This window comes from Microsporum canis, genomic scaffold, assembly GCF_000151145.1.
Source record: "Microsporum canis CBS 113480 supercont1.6 genomic scaffold, whole genome shotgun sequence".
Taxonomy (NCBI): Eukaryota; Fungi; Ascomycota; class Eurotiomycetes; order Onygenales; family Arthrodermataceae; genus Microsporum; species Microsporum canis.
This window is the reverse complement of record NW_003299164.1, coordinates 1,755,379-1,775,367: the sequence shown is the minus strand read 5'-3', so window position 1 is coordinate 1,775,367 and position 19,989 is coordinate 1,755,379. Positions and strand designations below refer to the sequence as shown.

The following is a 19,989-nucleotide window of genomic DNA, read 5'->3' as shown; positions in this document are numbered from 1 at the left end:
AATCCTCCCCATCTCCATCGGATGGAGGAAACTTCATACATTTATTTAGTCCGGGCTTATACGTTTGAGGTACGACGGCTGGCATGTCATTGTTTATATACTTGAACAACTTTGCTTAATTCAATATAGACCAAGGCAGCTGTCTGCTTCAATAAACAGAATTTAAGAACAAGCTGCTGGGATGTCTGCTTCAGCGTGTTCAGTCTACAGCCTGTTTGATTCTTTACGTACTTTTGGATAAAATACCGACTTAAATAGTTTACACCCCTGGCAAGCCCTGCACCCGGCTTAACTAGTTATGTACTAATTTAAGCAAAAATATTCAGGCTCGCAGTGCGTCGCAAAGACGGGAAGCAATTATTGCATTTGAGCCATTTTCCCCCCTTGATAACTCAGGATCGATCGGCTGATTGCCGAGCTGGCGAGCGCCCTGCTGCAGTGAGACCGGGGACCCTCGGAGCTGGACGGCTTGTATATATGGAATGCAGAGGACAGCTACATAGAAAGAGAGCTCTTCCATGTCAACTTCCCAGCAAAAAGGCACACCATCATCTGCAGTATAGATAAAGATCTAGACAAAACATGACGGATACCTCCATTGTAGGCAAATGGTATAACCAGAATGCCTCCCTTGAACACAACAGACTTGTGAACTCTCGCATCGAGTACTCTATAACGATGAGAGCGATTAAGCAGTGCCTCGACGAGCTTGCAACCACGTCTCGCAATCAAATCCGTATTCTGGACCTCGGTGGCGGAACTGGAAGATATGGTCTGGCGTTCATCTCTTTTTCTTCACTTGTGCGAGGGGTTAAGATCAAGAGTGATTAATATATTCTATAGCCGTTGAGCTGGCCAAACTGGGCCATTTGGTAACTCTCTCAGATATTTCACAGTCGGAGCTAGAATATGCGGCGAGATTTGCCAACGAAAGCGGAGTAATTCTCGGAAACATTGTCCAAGCAGATGCCCTACAGGTCAGAAACAACGAGCTGCTCTTCCGAAGGGGTCACTACGACCTTGTCCTTTGCATGGGCCCAATGTACCATCTACTAGAAGAGTCAGAGAGGCTGTCTTTGCTGGAATCATGCACCCTGATGACAAGGCCTGAAGGCTTCGTTATAACCGCATTCGTCACAAAATACGCACATCTTCGTGATATTGCTCAGAGGGACCCAAAGCGTCTGAAAGGCGAGGCCGAGTTTTATGCCCGGTATCTGTCAACAGGGAAATACACTCGCAATTTAACAAATATCGTCTCCCATCACATCGATGTCAGTGAAATACGGGGTCTTTTTGACAAGCTGCAACACAATGGGCTGGCAAATATTCGTCTTGAAAGCCTCGTCGGATGCGAAGGATTTCTAGGTGGTGGTTTGGGAGCGAATATTGATGTCAATGATAGGGAGACATATGAAGCGTGGGTGGACATTCTGGCAAAATATTCAACAGATCCTCACGTTCTGGGTGCATCTGATCACATTGCTGCAGTAGCCCGGCGTGTCATGTAGGGATGGGGTATTTTCGTAGCTCTGCTCCATTTCAATGAAACATTTTAAGACGCTACCAAGAACATAGCTATGCAGTCTCTTCTATATAGCGTACTGAACAATTATGATGAGAAAATGATTCTCTCTGACCCTGCAATATTCATACTGCACCCCACTTCTATTTTACAATCCTAACTTTAACAGTAGGTGTGAAGTTGTTATCACCATATAAATCTCCCGAATCTCTACTAACAATCAACTCCCAACCAGCTATACGCATATTCCAGTCGTAGCGTATAAAGTGGGGAGTGAGGGAGATTCTTGGCTCCAAGTGTCAAATAAATATATTTACCAATATATGTATCCAACCGGGAATATAGCTCCTTATAGGTTTTCCGAACGGGCCGGAAATGCACCCAAATTAATTTAGTAGCCTCCTAATGTGATTTGACATGCTTGGGACTTGTATTCAGCTAGAGGTTGGTATCTGAGGCTTCTCCACAGCCAAACTGTTAGTCCATGGTTATTGATAATGATCACTGGGATGGGTGCCAGCAGAGCGGTATAGTGATGACGAAGTGCTGGGGGTAGTGCATGCAGAATTATATTATAGAGTTGGAGATGTGAGAGACAAGCGTATAGCTTTTTTTTTCGGGGATGTAGACATAATTCCCAACGGAATATGCTGACCCTTATAAGATGTCCATTCGGCACCATAAGTGAAGGACAATACAGTCCATCGATGTGATATACCCAGATACCTTTCAGCTCCTATCTATGCCAGGGATGCTGCTGTACCTACATAGGATAAGATATCTGGTCAAACTACAAGGAAATACCCTGTATCAGAGAGAAACACATCACATGCACGTACCAAGGGAGCATACTATTATCTACAGCCTGCAGATCCCACTGTAGTAACTGTTTAGTGGCCATACCCGTGTCCCCGCATTTATCCACTGATGCATTATTAGCTGAAACGCTGACAACAAGACGGCGAACATAGTAAGTGGTGGGGATACGTATTAACATAGAGGGAAAGCCTTTTTGATAACAGATAAATTCCTGATTATCTAAGTATGTCACGTGAATAACCGAGTCACCTGATATCAAACGGCGAAAGTTTTGTTTCTTCGCTTTCTTGAGATTGAAACGCGCTTGGTTAATATTATATTGCCATCTGCAGTTCAAGACTTTACTAGAAGAACGTTACAGGACTGGCAAGTAAGATTACCAGGCTAACTCAGTTAGGGCAGTGTGAATTCTCTAGCTAAATAATATCACAAATACGATGCTGGCCCCCTGGTAGCCGCATCATCACTATGGGGAACTCGCTTGAGCCGTGTCAAACAACCAATTGCTACCAAGACCTATAAACCCTGGTTCATGATACCCCAAGTTCTTCAATGCACTCGTGATAGACAAGGTATCTTACTTTGCCGCCACTTGCCCTTGCTAGCCAGATGAATTTTGCAGCAAACCATTCAATGATTCATTTATATGGCCGACGATGATAGTTTTACTATAAATATGGCCATCTATACCCCGCATATATGCCAAAGATGCCTCTGAGTCTTCCAAACCTATGCATTTGCATCCTTTCCATATTTTACCCCAGCTCCTGCAAGACAAGACCCCTGACAATGCAACCCAACAGCAGCCCTGTCGCGTTCTTATATTTTATACTTTCTTAGTATAGAGAAACAAACATGCCGGTGTATACAAATCGTGGGTGTGGGTTATCTTCGGGAATCTCCTGATGGAATGTTCTTCTTATCGGATACAAGGTACTTAAAACACCGGGAAATATAAATATGGACGTGGAGAATGTCAATCTCCCGAGAGCTGGATGTGAAGTTCCAACCCATTTTGTTTTGGCTTCAGGTGTACCCTTCCTTTTGGTAGACACCACCTACCAAGATGCGTTCAGTTTTGTCGTTTGCGCTGCTTGCGGCCAATGTGGTCTCTGCCGCTGTGCTCGCCCCCTTTGATTATTCTGGATACAAGGTTGTCCGTGTCCCTACTCAGAAGGGGAACGTCAAGGAGGTGCAGAGGATCATTACCGACCTGAACCTTGATACCTGGAAATACCCCAAGGCTGAAGGTCAGAATGCCGATATTGTAATCCCACCAAGCCAGATCCCTTCCTTTATGGAGCGTATTTCAGGAATGGATCGGGAAATCATGCACGAAGATCTCGGGATGTCCATTAGCAACGAGACTACCTTTGAGGCCTACTCTGGTGAGCCGGATTCCATTTGTTCCCAGCCATTATCAACCAGATAGCTGCCAATTCACAAAGCTGACATGTTGATCACTAGCTGGTTATGCCCCTGATATCAATTGGTTCAAGTCGTACCATAGCTACCAGGACCATCTTTCCTATTTGCAAGACCTGCAGGGCCTCTTCCGCACTCGGTCAGAGTATGTTGACGCGGGTAAGAGTCACGAGGGTCGCACAATCCCCGCCCTGCATCTCTGGGGTAAGGGTGGAAAGAACTCGAAGCCAGCCATCATCTTCCATGGAACCATCCACGCCCGTGAATGGATCACCACCATGGTATGCTAGTTTGCTCTGATCCGATATTCCGGTAATAGCTTCCTGCTAACCAGCCGCAACAGGTTACTGAATACATGGCTTGGTCTTTCCTTTCTGAATATAACAAGAATGCTGATATCACATCCATTGTCGACAATTTTGATATCTGGATCTTCCCAATTGTTAACCCAGATGGTATGTCCCCATCAATCGTCAGGTCTATTTCAGAAGATCCTGCTGATTAAACCGTTTTTCAGGATTTGCCTATACCCAAACCAGCAACCGTTTGTGGCGCAAGAATCGTCAGCCCAACCCTGGTGCTAGGTGCCCTGGACGTGACCTCAATCGCAACTACCCATACCAGTGGGTTGGGCCTGGATCGTCTTCCAACCCTTGCTCTGATATATACAGAGGTTTGACTCCTTATAATCCGTTTAGTTGAAAATTCCAGTAGAGTTATCTAACTTGCTCCAGGTGCCGAAGCTGGTGATGGAACCGAAATCAAGGTCCATATCGCCAACATGAAGAAGATTGCAGCCTATAAGGGCATTGCCATGTTCGTTGATTGGCATTCTTATGGCCAACTCTTCATGTCACGTAAGTTGACTATTTCTGCCGTTTCATTGCGGTTTTTGTAGGCCAAAATGAGCTAATATAATAATCTTTCATAGCATACGGATATTCCTGCACTGCTCGCCCACCTACTGACGCCAGACACCAGGAACTTTCCAGGATCTTTGCTCAAGCGCTGAAGGCCGTGCATGGAACTCCATACAAGACCGGACCTATCTGCAGCACCATCTATCAAGTCAACGGTGACAGCGTCGACTGGGCTCTTGAAGTTCTGAAGGTGAAATTGTCTTTGACCGCCGAACTCCGTGACACAGGTGCCCGTGGGTTTGTCCTCCCGGCTGACCAGATCCTCCCAAGCGGTGAGGAGACCCTCGCCGGCACTGTTGCCATGCTGAAGGCTGTGATTAAGGGTTAAATGGAGCTTGAAATTGACGAGTATACGAGTAAATGGATGTATATAGTTGAACGACCGTCAGTACATATTCATGACTTCTGCCTTATATCTGATATCATTTTCGGTGTTATTGCTTGAGAAACCTCAGCCTCCGTGCTCTCAGGCCAGTTTCGGGGGAGCCATAAGCACCATGCTAGCGGATCGTTGATATAAGGTATCATTTAACTCATTGCTGGCTGTCGATCGAATCAGGGCGGGAGATTATCCAGGATTATCACAAGGGGTATCTCTGTAATTCCGATCCATTGATTACGTCGATGTGACGATCAATTGGGTGTATCCTGCAGATCCTGTTCCAGGAAGAAGACATTAAATCAACGACAATTTCTTCCATAGGGGATCATGACGGAAGACATACAAGCCTTGTGAGAAGACACTGTCGAGTCCTGGATATAGATGTAGATTGTTTGGGAGATTTTTATATCCAGATCGACCCCGCCATTGGTTGATCCAAGAACTAAACTTCAAGTTGACAAAAAATCTCCCTCGAGTATTTTAACTTCAACCGCAATTGATCAAATTACAACGACTATGGCTACTGACGAAAAATATCGAAAAAGAGATGGAGAAGAAGAGGATGAAGAAGATCTCCTTGCTGCCCTCGAAGCGGAAGAAGATGACCCTAACTACCGCGCCAATCGTATAAAACAGCTTCAATCTGAGCTATCCGACACCAAGTCCAGCGCCCAACACTCGAATAATACTGCATTTGATGTGGAAAACTCAGAAGAGACTTCATTATCTACTGGAACAGATGCAGTTGTAACGACAATGCTCAATAATTCTCTTTACCCAACGCTTCCGAACGATCAGTCACTCCTAGACTTCTCCACACAAATACACCGCTGCGTAATCCATTTCTTCCACCCTGATTTTGCGCGCTGCAGCATAATGGATAAACACATTACAACTCTTGCGGAGGCTCATAATAAACGGGGGAAAGATGACGCACGTTTTGCTCGAGTCGATGTGCGGAATGTACCCTTTATTGTCGAGAAATTGAAGATACGAGTCTTGCCTTGTGTCCTTGGATTTATAGACGGAGCTGTTGTGGAGAGAATTACGGGATTTGAGGGATTAGTTGACATGAATGCTTTGATGGGGAAAAAAGGCTCGGGCAAAAGCAAGGGTGAGGATTTCAAGACGAGTATGTTGGAGTTTAGACTTGTTCAGACTGGACTGTTGAAGAACGCGGTGCTATATGGAGATGATGTCGATGAGGACGATGATATAAATGATGATGAAGATAATGAGAGAACGGGAAAACGGAAAATCATACGGACAGGAAAGACGATGAAAAGGCGCGGTGATGCTGAAGAGGATGATCTAGATTGGGATTGAGCTGGAACAATATAACACTCCTTGGAATGGACTGACTACCTCGAGGCCTGATAGTGAGCTCGAACGGGTGGCCGAGCCCGGTATTTGCAGAGACAGGGCTCGTTTCTACACCAACTGACCCGTTGCTGGTCTCTGCTATATGCACAACGGGATGAATATGACAGACGCTAGAGAGGGAGAATAAACATGGCACCCGCTATATATCTCAAGGGGAAACCAGCCAGTTATGCAAACATGTAAACACGTCGCACATATACCCCTTAGAGCAGTTTATTGGAAGAAATGGCCATGAGTGAACATGTAGTCATACATAAAGCTTGATATCTTTTGATAGAATAGTCGTCAGCATAAAGGGTGATATAATAAAATCAAGCCAATAGGTAGTATTAATAGAGGTCTCTCTCCCTTATAAAAGTGAATGTATCCCGAGCACACGGATTTTAAGAGTCCATAAGCTGCAATACATTATACGGGGGTAGGAAAAGAGAACGGTAATTGTTATCAAAGTGGTTTTCAGTAATACCAATGAGCAAGACAGAAAACTGTAGAGATAGCGGTGCATAATGAGTAAGAGAGGAGTCAAATAAGATTAACCCATTGGGGAATCATTAGCCATAAATATTGCATGGAGGGGGAGGTTAGGTGAAAAAATTGGCTGGCAATACATTGAAAAGAACGTAATAATTCTAAGCTGGTTTCGAGAAAGTAAAATAAAAGAGAAAAGTGACAAGAGTAAGGGCTACATGGGGAATAGAAAAACCCAGCCTATGAATGCCGTTTAACATGTATAATAGAGAATCTGGAAAGCCTAGACGATTGGTTTAGCCGCTGCAAGAACAAGCAAAGTACATATTAAACAATGGCATGTTTGACTAGAAGGGGAAGAGAACACGAAAGGAGGGGGAAAAGAAGAACAATTAAGCCGGCCGTGTCCTGTTTATCATGATAAGGGGATGGGGAGTCTTTAAATTTCAACTGTTTTCATGTCGTCTAATGCGTCTGTGTCCATGCCTTTGGAGGTAGCAGATTTATTCTTATCGGGGGTGGAGGTATCGTCTTTAGGAGAAGCTTCACCGTTTGCTGTCTGTTCCGGAGCTGTCTCTATCTTTGTTTCGGGGGCGGGGAGGGGTTCTGCTGGCTGCTGTAGAACGGGAGAAGAGAGGTCAACCAGGTCATCTGATTTTCTTAATCTGCTTTGGATCTTCAGATCTAATTCTTTTTTATTATTTGAGTTGACCGGAGAGGAAGTTTCCTCTGTCACGCGTGCAAGCGGGCTCGAAACTCCCATTGCCGCTGCAGGGCTTCCAGTTGGCCCGCGAGATGGGAATCGGTGAGGGGATCTACCTCTATCTTCGCTGGGAGTCGGGCTACCGTATGGGGAATCCCTGGTCGTTTTTCCGTTGACATTTGTGTTGACTCCGAGTCCGTTAGACCGTCTCTTCGGCTGTCTCCTGCCATATTTCTGATCGGTTCGCCAACGGAGAATCTCTAGGTATGGAGGCTCATGCTGTCTGAATGGCTTCAATTTCAATTCACCACCTTCCTCGTCAACAAAAACGTGCGGTGAGTGGAGGTCGTCTGCTAGAGTTGCAAGGAACGAGGCCCAAGACCTGGAAATGACGTATTTGCAGTCATAGTCGCGGCCGAAGATAATAACCTGTCCCCATTTTCCAGCCGGTCCTGGGGCAAGGTCTATAGCAATGTTGTTGCCGCCCCAGTCTCTGGCAAGAGGAATCCATGCGGGGTGAGCATAGGCTTTCTGAATGGCTCGAGGAGGTTGAGAGTCTTGTCTGTCGAGTAGCTCCTGTCTCCACAAGGGATTTGATGCATTTTGCTGGGCCGGAGGAGGTGGTGCGGATGAAGACGAGGCAGTTGCGCCGCCGTAAGCCTTCAAGGGAAGCTGAGGATGAGCGACAGTTGAACCGCTGAGGAATTCTTCATTGACAATTCTCCAGTTCTTCCACTCTTGGACAATTTCTTCGCAGTCAAGAAGCATACATCCAAATATGATACCAGTGGGTAGACCACCACGCTCTTGTCCGTCGTGGACCTGCAACGACTCGCGTACTTCTAGCGGTAAGCTGCAGTCTAGCTCGTGTTCTAGCTCATTGACATCGTTCTGCGTACATCCTTCACAGAGCTGGTCAAAGAGTTCCTCGTAGTTTTTCTCGACCCATCGATCAATTTTCTTCCAGGAATGTGAGACAGGAGGGGGTGGAGGAGCGCCGTCGTGAAAGCTCTGCATCTGTATCTCTCCACCATCCGAGCTCTGATCGAGTTTTTGCGAAGATAGAGACCGCATTCCGGGGGAGTATGGTCTCGTGGGCGAGGTGATTGTGTTTTGTGAGGTTGAAGATCGACTGAGAGATGGTGGTTCGTCAAAGGAGTTTGAGAGGTCTGGCCGGGACTCAATGGCGCTGGTTGCCACTGAAGTAAGAGGAGCATCACGGCTCTGGCTGAGGGGAACATGTTGGCCGGTCCTATAAGGAGAATCGTGTGAGGCATGACGATCGTTGGACGTCATAGTATGCCAGAAGGAGCGCCATGTCGAGGAAAAACTACCAACCAGAAGAGTGTTAGCTATCTGTCCTAACATCCATCAAACAGGCTTGGTTGAGCCCAACTTACGAGGCTGCCATGGTATCTATTCAGAGAGAGGGCTCAAGTTGGAGAGAGAGTGTGTGGTTGTTGACCAAGATATTGGCTCCGGTTCCTGGTCTGGCCGAAATAAGTCCCTGGAGCTAGGGGGTCTTTTTTTTTTTTTTTTTTTTGGATGAGCTAATCTCAGGCTCAGGAGATAAAATATCTTAGAACGTATTGTACGTGGTTCGTAACGGTGCAATGTAGTCCGTATACTCGGGCTCTCCGTATATTATCTGTCTTCGACACGGCGGCTACCTCGAGCAGGATAGATGGTACAAGCCGCCAGTGGCTAGCGGGCGGCCTTTGTTCTTGGTAACACCAGGTGGGAGGGAGGGAAGCCAGCGCGGTTACTGGTCGGAAAAAAACAATAACAACAACAACGACAGGGAGACGAAGCTGTCGTGGCTGTCCGTCGAGAGAGAGGGATAGAGAGAGGGGCGAGAGACGGAGGCTGACAGAGAGAAAGACGAAGGTGAAGGTGAAAGAAGATGAAGTTGAAGTTGAAGTTGAAGTTGTTGACGAGGAAGAAGGGAGAGCGAAGATTACGGCATGTCCGTAACGGCCGGTAATGTGGCTCGTGCATGAAAGAAAAACGCCAATCAGGAGTGCTCAAGCCACGCTCAAGCCACAGAAACTGATGTGAAACACAGTGGAGATCCGCAGACAAGACCTTGTACCCATGGCCCGCGGTATTGGTATTACCAGCACCCTGTATTTATATATTGAAAACTTCCCTTTCCAGGGTTTTTTCCCTTTCTCTTCTCTTCTCTGCGCGCGGATATACGGATGTTGCATATATCAGGCACACACACACGGAGTATTAATAGAACACAAAAGAGAGACGATGGATCCAACATGATGGTTAAGTTAGGCCTGATAAACCCCCCCCCCCCCCCGAGATTGGAATAATATTAACACACCCGTTTTCTCGACCAGGGCTGGCAACGATGTGGTGGCAAATTGCGTAGATATCAAGATGCTCGAACAGTGGCAGCAAGATCCAATAAATGACGTGGTTTCATGCGATGTCGAACACATGCTCTCTCCTTTAACCTCCTTAAGAAGGGATACGGAGTGCATTCTGCATACGGAGTACATATGCAGCTATCAAACACCTTGAACCACTTGATAATTGATACATTATTCAATGCTTGTGGCGGGAGCTTTAGTTTCCTGTGGCCACCCCCTGAAAACCTTGTGGTGCTCGAATCAGGGTTTAAACGCCTTGCCAGGGAGCCTCTCATAGGACAATGCCAGGCTCAAGCAATGTGACCCGAGGTGCCATCAACACCTTTTTAAGTTGATGCCAATCCTGTGCTGGCTTGGGACGGCGGCAACAGGCCTTCTATCAAATGTCATTGGCCCCTTTTTCTAGATCGTAGATCTGGTTGCTTTACAGCGAAGAGATATATATGGATAAACGAGTGTATTAAGTGAAGAGAGCTAAACTTAGCCATCGATAGTGACGTATGAGCCGCCAAAGTCAAGAGGCGATTCTGTGACGTTGACGGAGTGAAAAAAAGAAAAAAGAGACAGAAAAACGAGTGTGACGATGCCTTTGGAGGCATCAATATCAAAACAGCAAAATAAAACCGAAATAAGGAACCATAGGGAAACTGAACGAGAGACGATGGTGGGAGAAATAGGAGAAATATAGATAATAATCAAAATGAAGACGATGATGCAAAAGGGGAAGGGGAAGAGAGAGGGATAAGGGTAAGATTAGTGCAAAGGAACAACTCCATCACCCCAGCACATGCATACTATAAACAATAGTTAGCGGCCAGCCGAATCATTCATCCAGGTTCCCCCTAACATCAGGAAAAAAAAGGCCCCAGGCATTAGGTATATCCCTTAGTAAAAAAAGTCATGAAAAGAACTTCCGTCATGTTTCTCCATCTGCCGAACCGAATAGAACAAACAGCCAAGCCAAGGTAATGTATAAGTCGTAGAAACATGTTGAAAAGAAGAAAGCGAGCGTGAACAGGAACAGACAAAACTCCAGAATATCCTCATCTGACGCCATGCTGTGCTGTGCTGTGCTGGAAAAGAAAAACGAAAGGGGTAAGAGGTTGTCTGGCTAATAGAGTAGAACGAAGACAACAAGACGTAGACTCCGGCCTTGAGAACCCGATTGAAACCCGTAACCGTAACAAACATGCTTCCATAGTTGACATCGCTGAAGACACTGGAAGGAGAGAAGGAGAAAAATGAAAGACGAGAAATTACGCCTAGTCTGACTTGGACACCCATGACGGTAGAGAGTGTGTGAAAATAAACAAAATAAAAGAAAAGGAAAATGTCGATAAAAAAGAGGGGTATAGATCGTACCAACAAGGGCAATTAGGGGATGATAAACCACTTTCTTATCGATGCTCAGAGCTGGGTAAGTAGATGGGGTAAATTGCACAAAGAAGCAAGGTAATGACCCCCGCCCATAGGTCATTCAGGCATAAGTCTGCTCCATGCTGCTGGGGCTACGGCCGTCGCCGACATTAAGCTTCAAAATGCGACGCAAGTCGTCTTCCATTCGTTTGGTTTCAGTCAAATCCTGTCTAGGCGGAGGCCCATTTCTGGGAGGGGGAGTGGCGGAGATTGGAAGCATTGTTCGGCTTGGAGTTGGTGAGACTAGCCCGCAAATTGAGCCATGATAGTTTGTATGATGTGCAGGAGGGGCGCTAGCAAGCTGGGAATATCTCGCGGATTGCTGGCGAGGCGGAGTGACTGGGCTGGTCGGAGAGACCATCGTTCGAAGGCTGGAAGACGGTGCGCGATGGGGTTGGGTGCACAGAGATGCCAGATATTGTTGTGGAACACTGTTGTCGGGGCTAAAGTCATTGCGAGCGCCTAGAGCCTTGCCGGTGTGGGCGAATGGCACTGGGGAGGTAGGACCAGAGGCATAGTGAGTGGGTTGCTGGTACATGGAATAGTCTCCCGACATTCTAAAATTATTGCCTTGGTGGTTCGATGGTTCAGCGAGTCTGGGTGACGCTGATGCTGCGCGTTGCGCGGTTGGGTTGAGAAGTAGATTCTTGAGAGCTTCGCTTTTGATCTTGGTGTCATTGCTCTCTTGTGTAATGGCGGCGTTTCCCTGTTTGCTGCCTGGGCTGGAAGCACGCAGGGCATTCATCCGATCTTTATAAGAGGTTGCGAACGAGGGTCCGATCACTGCGGTTCGTGCATCCGAGCCTTCTAACTCTAGAGGAAACACTCCGCTGCTGGCTGGACCCTCGCTTAGCCGCAGTCGCGATGCGTTTCTCGGCGGCGTGGATACATTAAACGGTCCTGAATCCTCGAGCTCGCTTAATGGATTGGCACTCCTTGCCTGCCTTGCAGCTTTAAAGAGAAAGTCGAGGGGAGAGGAGGTGCCGACATCTTGTTGAACTGGAATGGGGTTATTGGCCTTCGTTGGCGTGCTGTCTCCAGGGTCGGTGTCAGGTGAGTCATCCTGGAGGTCGTCCGAGGTAGGGTAATCAGTTTCCGGCACTGACTTTGAAAAGAACGACGGTATCGGGAGCGCAGATGGCGCCGGGGAAGCGTGGAAAGTTGGTCCGGCATAGTGAGCACTATCTCTGAAATTGGGTGATTTGATAGAAGGCTGCGAGGAGGTGTGGCGATGGCGATGGCTCCCTTGCTGCTGAGCTGGAGCCGGCGAGTTCTTTGTATTATCTTTGTTCTTCTTTGCGGAGCGGCCTTTCTTCGACTTTGCGGCGCTTTCGGGTGCTTGGTTTGCCTGGTCACTGGCAGCGTTCGTATCTCGAGCTGTCGGAGTGTGTGTCTTGCCATGATGTGAGGGGTCGGTGGTAGCGGCTTTCGACGAAGGCGTGCGCTTTTGGTTGCGTCGAGCATTTCGAGACGCCCTGGGCGTAGTAGGAACCGGCGTCGACATCTCCTCGCTGGTTTCGGGTATGTGGCTTAATAAATAGGCAGCCGTGGATAATATAAGGAAAATAATAAGAAGGGGAAGACGACGATATAATAAACAAGAGCAAAAAAGGGACGAACGCTCCAAGTAGAAAAACGGCAGGTTTAACAACACGCAGCAAAGCAGATCTATTGCGCTAAAATTCACTGGATAGATGGCAACGATAGCAAGCGCGGGTTAAAGAGCCCTCTGATGTAGTGTATTCACTTGTTATCGGCGTTCCTGGGGCGAGGACGGGGGATGTTGCTGGCTTATGGTGGCTGTGGAGAAGATGTGAGGAGCAAAAGAAAACAAGGGCGGTCCCCCTAACATATTCATAACGTATTGGGACGACGAGGCCAGAGCGGGTAGAGGAGACGCTTTTTTTTATATATATATTTTTTATTTTCTTGTATTTTATTGTATTCCACTTTTGACTGCGAGAGGCGACAAGGTCTGGGTTTTCTTTTCTTCCTGAGAAGCGACTTTGTTGGGCTAAAAAGATGCTCTCGATGTTGCTTTTTTTCTTTCTCTTCTTCCAGCTTCATGTGACTTTGCGGGCCTTCTTATCTCCGGCGGCTGTCTTGCCCTTAAGGTCGCCGTCTTGGTTATTTACTTAAGAAGAGCAGACGAGTTATGACGGCGTTGAGAGCTGTGTATATCTTGTGGACTAGCTGGAGCGTGACGGCTGGTATTGGAAACAGGACTGGGAGATACAAAAGGTACAGCCCCGTTATCGTTGGTTTGGCAGCGAGAAACAGTGAGAGAGACTAATAGAAGGCAACAGCCGCTTCCTGGCTCTAGCAACAACTTCCAACCGCCAGCACGATAGAAGAGAAGTCGACGGTGATAGCCGTGACCGGCGAGAGATCTTGTTTCTTCCCTTCGTACGGGACTGATGACCGTTTGCCCCGCACACATACACCATGGCAGACGTTGAGATGACAGATGCTGCCGGAGAGGCCAGCAAGGGAAAAGCCGTATCCAAGACGGCAAAGGGCGATGCAGCTGCTGAGGGCAAGAAGAGATTTGAGGTGAAAAAGGTGCGTGCAGCCGGCTGACTTCTCTTGTCCGCTGTTCTGTCCACATTTTATCAAGGCGCGCCTCCCCCGCTGACTTTGAGACCGGGGCCCGTTCAGTGGAATGCCGTTGCTCTATGGGCGTGGGACATCATCGTCGATAACTGTGCCATCTGTCGAAACCATATCATGGACCTGTGTTAGTTACCCCAAAGCTGCAAAAACGTAAACAGACCCCTCGACATCCAGTACCTCATTCTAACCCTGGCTGTAGGTATTGAGTGTCAGGCCAACCAGGGCTCGTCTACCACGGAGGAATGTACAGTTGCCTGGGGTATCTGCAATGTAAGTGTGCACACTGCTGGAGAGCTTCCTGGTTTGCTTACTCTTCCTAGCATGCGTTCCACTTTCATTGCATCTCGAGATGGCTCAGGACCCGACAAGTATGCCCACTTGACAACAGAGACTGGGAATTCCAAAAATACGGACGATAGATGCACTTGTGACCGTTTCCTCCCCCTCTTTTTTTTTGCTATTCTACCTTTTCATGCTCCGACCTTCATCACTACAACAAGAATATACGACCCCCATTACGACATTCAAACAAAGGCAAAGGTACCGGCGTATGTAGTTCATGGACTTTGAAGTTATGGGATACCAATAAAGACCCAGTTATTATTAGTGAAGGAGCTATAAAGCTCTCTGCTTAACCGCCTGCTCATAGGTAGAAACAGCCCATATGAAGAGAAATTCTCAGTGTCCTTCCTCATAACATGTTAACCAATGTATAAACCAAGCCAGTGCTGTAAATATAAATATTGCGCAACCAGATAACCTCTTCAAGAACAGAGTATATCGCCTCAACTCCCCGCTTTATCGATCACAATTCCACCCCTGCCTATCCCTCCAGCCCCAGTAACCAGCCATGATTCGGGATGTTGGTTATACATAGGCCACGGTGGAACGACAACCAGCATCGTCAATATAGTGCCAGCTGTCATCGTCCAGAGTGTCAAGAAGACATCTTCGAATACATATCCCACTATAAATGAGGCGGCCTAGAACGAAGCAATGTTATTATTCCTCCGTCCAACGAGAGCCTCCCACTTCTATAGCCAGGATGTGATATAACATATTCATGAAAGGGTATGCTCACGGCGAGTACGGTAAGAAGACCCGTGGTCAAGATGTCTGTTATTCGCTGGCCATGGAAGTCCTGCAATCGTAGCTATTAGCTGCTGGGTACTTTACGGAAGTTCAGGGACTGGCACTGACAATTGGGCCGTCAAGGGCTTCCCGGAGAGGCCCAAGAAGCTCATCCATGGTTTATATTCTGTCCTCCTGCGAGTCGATGTTATTTCCAGCTTTGCGCCTCCAAAATTGAACGATCTGGCAGTTGCATTGCTTAGTAATATGATCACGTGACGCACTGAGCCTGATTTTGGTTACTACAAGCTTTTGCTTGATCTCTTTCTCCAGCAATCCATCATCCTTCTTTGCGAGAGTATATAACATTAAGTATCTACTAATTCGACCCAGACGCCCTCATGGGGACGTACAAAACATTCTGACTGATAGCTATTCTCCAATGTCGGTTGGGCACTTTAGAAATGATTTACACAGCAGCCAGCCAGGAACAGGTCCAGGATTACCTATGAATGCTTGCCAGGTCAGCGTAGCTTTGGTTACGACAGCTTCACCTTAGCTGTCGTCATCTTTCTATATGTCTTCACCCAGTGTACAGAGTACCTACTACTATGCATGTACGATATCTTGGCCGGTAATCAGCAAGCTAAGCTTTCCGGGCCTTGGATTGGTTTAGCATATTCCGAGCTAGGAGAAGGGCACCTTCAGAGCGGGCCATAAATTTGCCATCTATATACAGCTAGCCAGCAGGACTCCTAGGACAGAACCAGGATAACAAAGGGATCCTAAACGTGGTCATCACCGTTGACACTATTAGATGTCTCTCAAGGAGTAGTTACTCGAGAATTATGGAGTATGTGTGGCGTTGTTCTCCACTCACAAAAGAACCCTGACAGTTGTGCTTCTAATTCTCTTTCTAAACATGGCTTCCTGTCTAATAGTTACTTCTTTTCCTTTATCATATAACTTGTTCATTTTCGAACATTTCGGCAAATATACCCTAGTATCCGTCCTTGTCCACTCCATTCTCCCGATATACCTGCAAACTATACCGTGCAAACTTACTGCGTGCCCGGATCCGCGGTCCATACCGGGAGAACAAGGGCGGAATGATGCAAAATACCGTGGCCAATGCCGCGAGAACAGACGTGGCTAGATTTGCCCCCAATCCATCGTACATGCGTCCGGCGAATAGTGGGAAAACGGCAGAGAGGATAGAACGTACGAGTGAAACAGCAGCAAACCCGCTCGCTGAATAGCTCAAGTAGCTGTCGGCGAGATATCCGGACAGGACTGCATCAAATTCATTTAATGCATAGCCGACCAGCACCAGGGACAGGGCAGATACAGCCCAGTGAACTCCTAGAACGCGCGGCGGAATAGTCCAAGCAAACCACCACATACCCACTGCCAGAACTGGAGCGCCGATTGAGAATCCAATAAGCTTATGTTCTGGCTGTAGCGTCTTTCCCTCTCTCTGGTACTTGACGACGGTTCTATGATCATAGATGCGGGTGAGCAACCCGCAGAGCAGGCCAATTCCAATAGCAAGGAATGGAAGTGACGATGTGGTGCTGGAAAACCCAAGGTCCTCGTATATTGGGGGTAAAGCCTCTGTGAAGAGATATATGAGTGCAAATGCCACAGCAGTCATCATAGCCACCATGAAAACAATGGGCTCTGTGCAGAACAGCTTAATAGGGCGGAAGAGGGCAATCCGGATGAATGCATTCATGTCTGGTGTGTGATCAGGATTCAAAGCCTTGAGAGTGCTAATACCCGTTGCTTTTCGCAATTTGGCCACCTCTCGGGCAAGCAGAAGTGATGGCCTAGATTCGCGAATTCCAAAAAGCAGAAGGGTGATAACGGCAGTGAAGATAGCCGACACATAAAAGACCCATCTCCTGGAATGAAACAGAAGTTAGCCAGAAAGGAAAGGCCCCACCGAAAGGTTTATCAGATCTCACCAATCCAAACGAGCAATAATATAGATGCTCATGATGGGCCCAAGGGTTAGTCCCATGTTAGCTACCATTACCCACATGAAGATCAACCATATGCGATCCTTGGAGTTGAACATATCTTCAATGCTCCCCGCCACTACAATAGTCGGGATGGCCGATAAGAACCCTGAGAAGAATCGGCCCACTATCGCTCCAGATATAGAGGGGACAACCCCAACTATAACGCAGAAAACACTGTACAACCCGGTGCTGACAATGTACAGCTTCTTGCGGCCAAATGACTCCGAATAAGGCGGGAATATGATCCCCCCGATCCCCTGACCTAGGAGATATCTAATTTTCAAAGTATATCATTAGGGAAAAAAAAGGTATATATCCACGCCAAAGAGTATGGGCTCAACATACACTGAGACAAATAGAAAGACAGCCAGGATAGGACTGATGCCAAACTCATGTCGTGCATGATCAGCGGCTGCGCTCTGCATGATATCTAGATTAGGATCACGTCATTATAGGCTATGATTGACGGCTGACTTACTCCTGCCGTGCTCACGGTCGTTCTTTATGCAAACAAATACCCGTCAGTAAGCAGAACAAATGCGAATATGAATCACACATTTCATACGTGAAAAGGTCCAAAAGAATGATCAAACCACTGTCATAGATCTTTCGTAACATGCCCCAATTCCGCGGGTGCTTCAGGTTAGAGGCTTGCCAACGTACGTGCTCGCCATCAGGGGTATATTCAAGTCCGTGTGCCTCTAGAAGAGCCTGTAGGTCGTCTTGCCCTGGCGTGGGAATAACCTCAGGCTTGGTCGCCGAGGGCTGGGAACCGGGCGTATCACTCGGAGAACTCATCTGAAAATGGCCACTCTCAGACATGTTACGTGCTAAAGAAAGGCGGAATAAAAATATGGATAATGAATGGATGAGTTGTAGGATGAGCTCCTAGATCTGTAGGCTTTGTAGACAAGAGAAGAACGGAGACTCTCTCACAATAAACGGCTAACTGAGGATATCAAAGGTGCCAGAGACGAAAATATCGGAGGGAATATTTTGCACAACAATCGAGCTGAAGCGGCCACAATGCCCTTGGCCTATCATGCAGGGTAGAAGACGTGATGTTGAGTGTTGTTGAAGGATCCGCGAACAGGGTCAAGCGAAGTAGTTAATTGGACGGGCCGCGAGGCTTTTCCTTCCGTTATCCTCGAAACTCACACTAGAACGGCCGCAAACTATACATGCATCGTGAATCCAAATAGTTTCTAAACCGTTATTAAGTTATGATCATCATCAGCTTCCTGTCGCCGTGGATCTGCCATATATTGTCCGCCTCGCTTGATGACTTATGATGGCATTTACCTGATCTTATCTTTTTGTCTCGTCTTGGATATATTGCTTGGCTGGTCCTCTTTCTAACACTGGATATATATGTTTTGCCGCTGCAGCCTGAAATCTTTTTATATTGGTTGATATTCACATACTCCGCATATATACACCCACTCGTCCGTAAGTCCTGTGAAATTGGTACTTCGAATCCACCACGGAATAAGGATAAATACACTAAGATCTTTTAAGAAAAAGGGACGCTGCTTTATTTTTGCTTAGAGATACCCTATGATTTAAAGGGGTTAACCCCTAGAAGCTATTAGATAAGGTCTTAGAGAAAAGAACTTTTCTCTCCTCTTAAATAACTTACCTTATTTATTCCTTTGTAACCTCTAGGTAATTTAAAGTAATAAATAGATAAGTAAATAGTATATCTTCTAATAAAGAGATCTCTCTATTCTTCCTTAATTTTTTAAATATTTTAAAAGGAAGAGTAATACTTTTCGGATTAAAATTCTTATTTCTTAAAACTAGGTAGTAAATTATATAGTAGGAGCTTAGTTAGGATTTCTCCCCTAAGAAAGGCCACCTTATTAGAGTTTGACTACTTGCTACACCCCTGTCTCTTGCAGGGATGGCTTATGTATTCTTTTTACATGACTTAGGCCTGTCACCTATAGCTTACGTAGCTGCGCTGGCTGTTGTTGACTGGATCAAGCCTTTTTTCGTTCACAGAAATTTAGACTATGGCCTAAACTAGTTTTAAGGTTCATCCTTGCATTGAACTGCTGAGTTCGGGTTCTTGACGAACCTTGGGAGGATTTCTAGAACGTCCCAATATCAATATACGCCCCCTGGTATATAGGCTGTCCTCAAAGGCAGGGCGTGATTAAGGAAACCCTGATGAGAACGTGCCGAATACCAGGATAGATAAATATTGTCCCGTGAATTGGATTGGATGCATGATAACTTCATCTTTCAGAAAGCAGGGATACCCGAACGAACGCCAGAACTTGATCGAAACTGCGCTGTGGTACTATGTATCGGGTCTGGAGGGACCTAAATCGTCGTCAGTGGGGAAATGGTGTCAGTTCTAAATCCTTCCTGATCTGAATATCTGGTGAAAGGGATCGTCGGTTCCGTTCGTAGTTCTATCTGCGTTTACGAAAAGGCTGAGTTGATGATAGAGGCTCTGGCAGCATGGTAAGGCCGTACTGATAAGATTGGATCGGGGCCACCGTACTTGGGCTGCAATGTCCTTCAAGAAACCCTACTGATATGCAATGCAATGCAATGCAAGGTAATATATAAATGGAATCGAGCGAACCCTGTATGGTTTCTTGAAGTAAGCTATCCATGAGAAACTTGGGTTAACACAAACGGACGCGGGCTTCGGAATTAGATTTATTGCAGAAAATTCCACAGCATGGCATCCAACCTGGCCACCTGGAGCTCTTCCTTCACCTTGAATGGTTCAGTCATATTTTTGAATATCCACACTCATGAAAAAACGGTTTGTTTGGCGGGCCCTGCTATACCCGATGTCTCCCGATATGCCTGTGATGCGAAATTGACACGGCAGTCAGA

The 19,989-nt window shown here is 46.7% G+C and overlaps 9 protein-coding genes across 9 annotated transcripts in view; 5 read left to right on the top strand and 4 right to left on the bottom strand.

Annotated features, from left to right (window-relative positions):
* Window positions 1-582: 582 nt before the first annotated feature.
* Window positions 583-1,722, top strand: MCYG_06790 (conserved hypothetical protein; the record flags this gene model as incomplete). The annotated part of the gene is made up of 3 exons (XM_002844780.1): window positions 583-823; window positions 907-1,507; window positions 1,698-1,722. The coding sequence occupies 3 exons, from the start codon at window positions 583-585 to the stop codon at window positions 1,720-1,722; spliced, it is 867 nt and encodes a 288-aa protein (XP_002844826.1).
* A 1,688-nt stretch (window positions 1,723-3,410) lies between these two features.
* MCYG_06789 (carboxypeptidase A1) lies at window positions 3,411-5,017 on the top strand (the record flags this gene model as incomplete). The annotated part of the gene is made up of 6 exons (XM_002844779.1): window positions 3,411-3,732; window positions 3,812-4,050; window positions 4,113-4,224; window positions 4,287-4,442; window positions 4,504-4,626; window positions 4,701-5,017. 6 exons carry the CDS (start codon window positions 3,411-3,413, stop codon window positions 5,015-5,017), a joined length of 1,269 nt encoding a protein of 422 aa, XP_002844825.1.
* A 381-nt stretch (window positions 5,018-5,398) lies between these two features.
* On the top strand, window positions 5,399-6,397 carry MCYG_06788 (thioredoxin domain-containing protein c; the record flags this gene model as incomplete). Its single annotated transcript, XM_002844778.1, has 2 exons — window positions 5,399-5,421; window positions 5,617-6,397. 2 exons carry the CDS (start codon window positions 5,399-5,401, stop codon window positions 6,395-6,397), a joined length of 804 nt encoding a protein of 267 aa, XP_002844824.1.
* Window positions 6,398-7,361: 964 nt separating this feature from the next.
* Window positions 7,362-8,921, bottom strand: MCYG_06787 (glucan synthesis regulatory protein; the record flags this gene model as incomplete). Its single annotated transcript, XM_002844777.1, has 1 exon — window positions 7,362-8,921. The coding sequence occupies one exon, from the start codon at window positions 8,919-8,921 to the stop codon at window positions 7,362-7,364; it is 1,560 nt and encodes a 519-aa protein (XP_002844823.1).
* Window positions 8,922-11,486: 2,565 nt separating this feature from the next.
* MCYG_06786 (conserved hypothetical protein) lies at window positions 11,487-12,929 on the bottom strand (the record flags this gene model as incomplete). The annotated part of the gene is made up of 1 exon (XM_002844776.1): window positions 11,487-12,929. One exon carries the CDS (start codon window positions 12,927-12,929, stop codon window positions 11,487-11,489), a length of 1,443 nt encoding a protein of 480 aa, XP_002844822.1.
* A 941-nt stretch (window positions 12,930-13,870) lies between these two features.
* MCYG_06785 (RING-box protein 1) lies at window positions 13,871-14,457 on the top strand (the record flags this gene model as incomplete). Its single annotated transcript, XM_002844775.1, has 4 exons — window positions 13,871-13,987; window positions 14,084-14,162; window positions 14,238-14,308; window positions 14,359-14,457. 4 exons carry the CDS (start codon window positions 13,871-13,873, stop codon window positions 14,455-14,457), a joined length of 366 nt encoding a protein of 121 aa, XP_002844821.1.
* Window positions 14,458-14,823: 366 nt separating this feature from the next.
* MCYG_06784 (conserved hypothetical protein) lies at window positions 14,824-15,286 on the bottom strand (the record flags this gene model as incomplete). Its single annotated transcript, XM_002844774.1, has 3 exons — window positions 14,824-15,005; window positions 15,071-15,179; window positions 15,239-15,286. The coding sequence occupies 3 exons, from the start codon at window positions 15,284-15,286 to the stop codon at window positions 14,824-14,826; spliced, it is 339 nt and encodes a 112-aa protein (XP_002844820.1).
* Window positions 15,287-16,109: 823 nt separating this feature from the next.
* On the bottom strand, window positions 16,110-17,955 carry MCYG_06783 (fluconazole resistance protein 1; the record flags this gene model as incomplete). The annotated part of the gene is made up of 5 exons (XM_002844773.1): window positions 16,110-17,013; window positions 17,077-17,406; window positions 17,479-17,563; window positions 17,612-17,633; window positions 17,797-17,955. 5 exons carry the CDS (start codon window positions 17,953-17,955, stop codon window positions 16,110-16,112), a joined length of 1,500 nt encoding a protein of 499 aa, XP_002844819.1.
* A 1,873-nt stretch (window positions 17,956-19,828) lies between these two features.
* Window positions 19,829-19,989, top strand: part of MCYG_06782 (yqcI) — a gene marked incomplete at both ends in the record, with an annotated part of 1,253 nt that continues 1,092 nt past the window's right edge. The window contains one exon of the mRNA XM_002844772.1: window positions 19,829-19,983. Within this exon, the coding sequence (XP_002844818.1) occupies window positions 19,829-19,983 (155 nt within the window). The remainder of the gene's footprint in view (window positions 19,984-19,989) is intronic.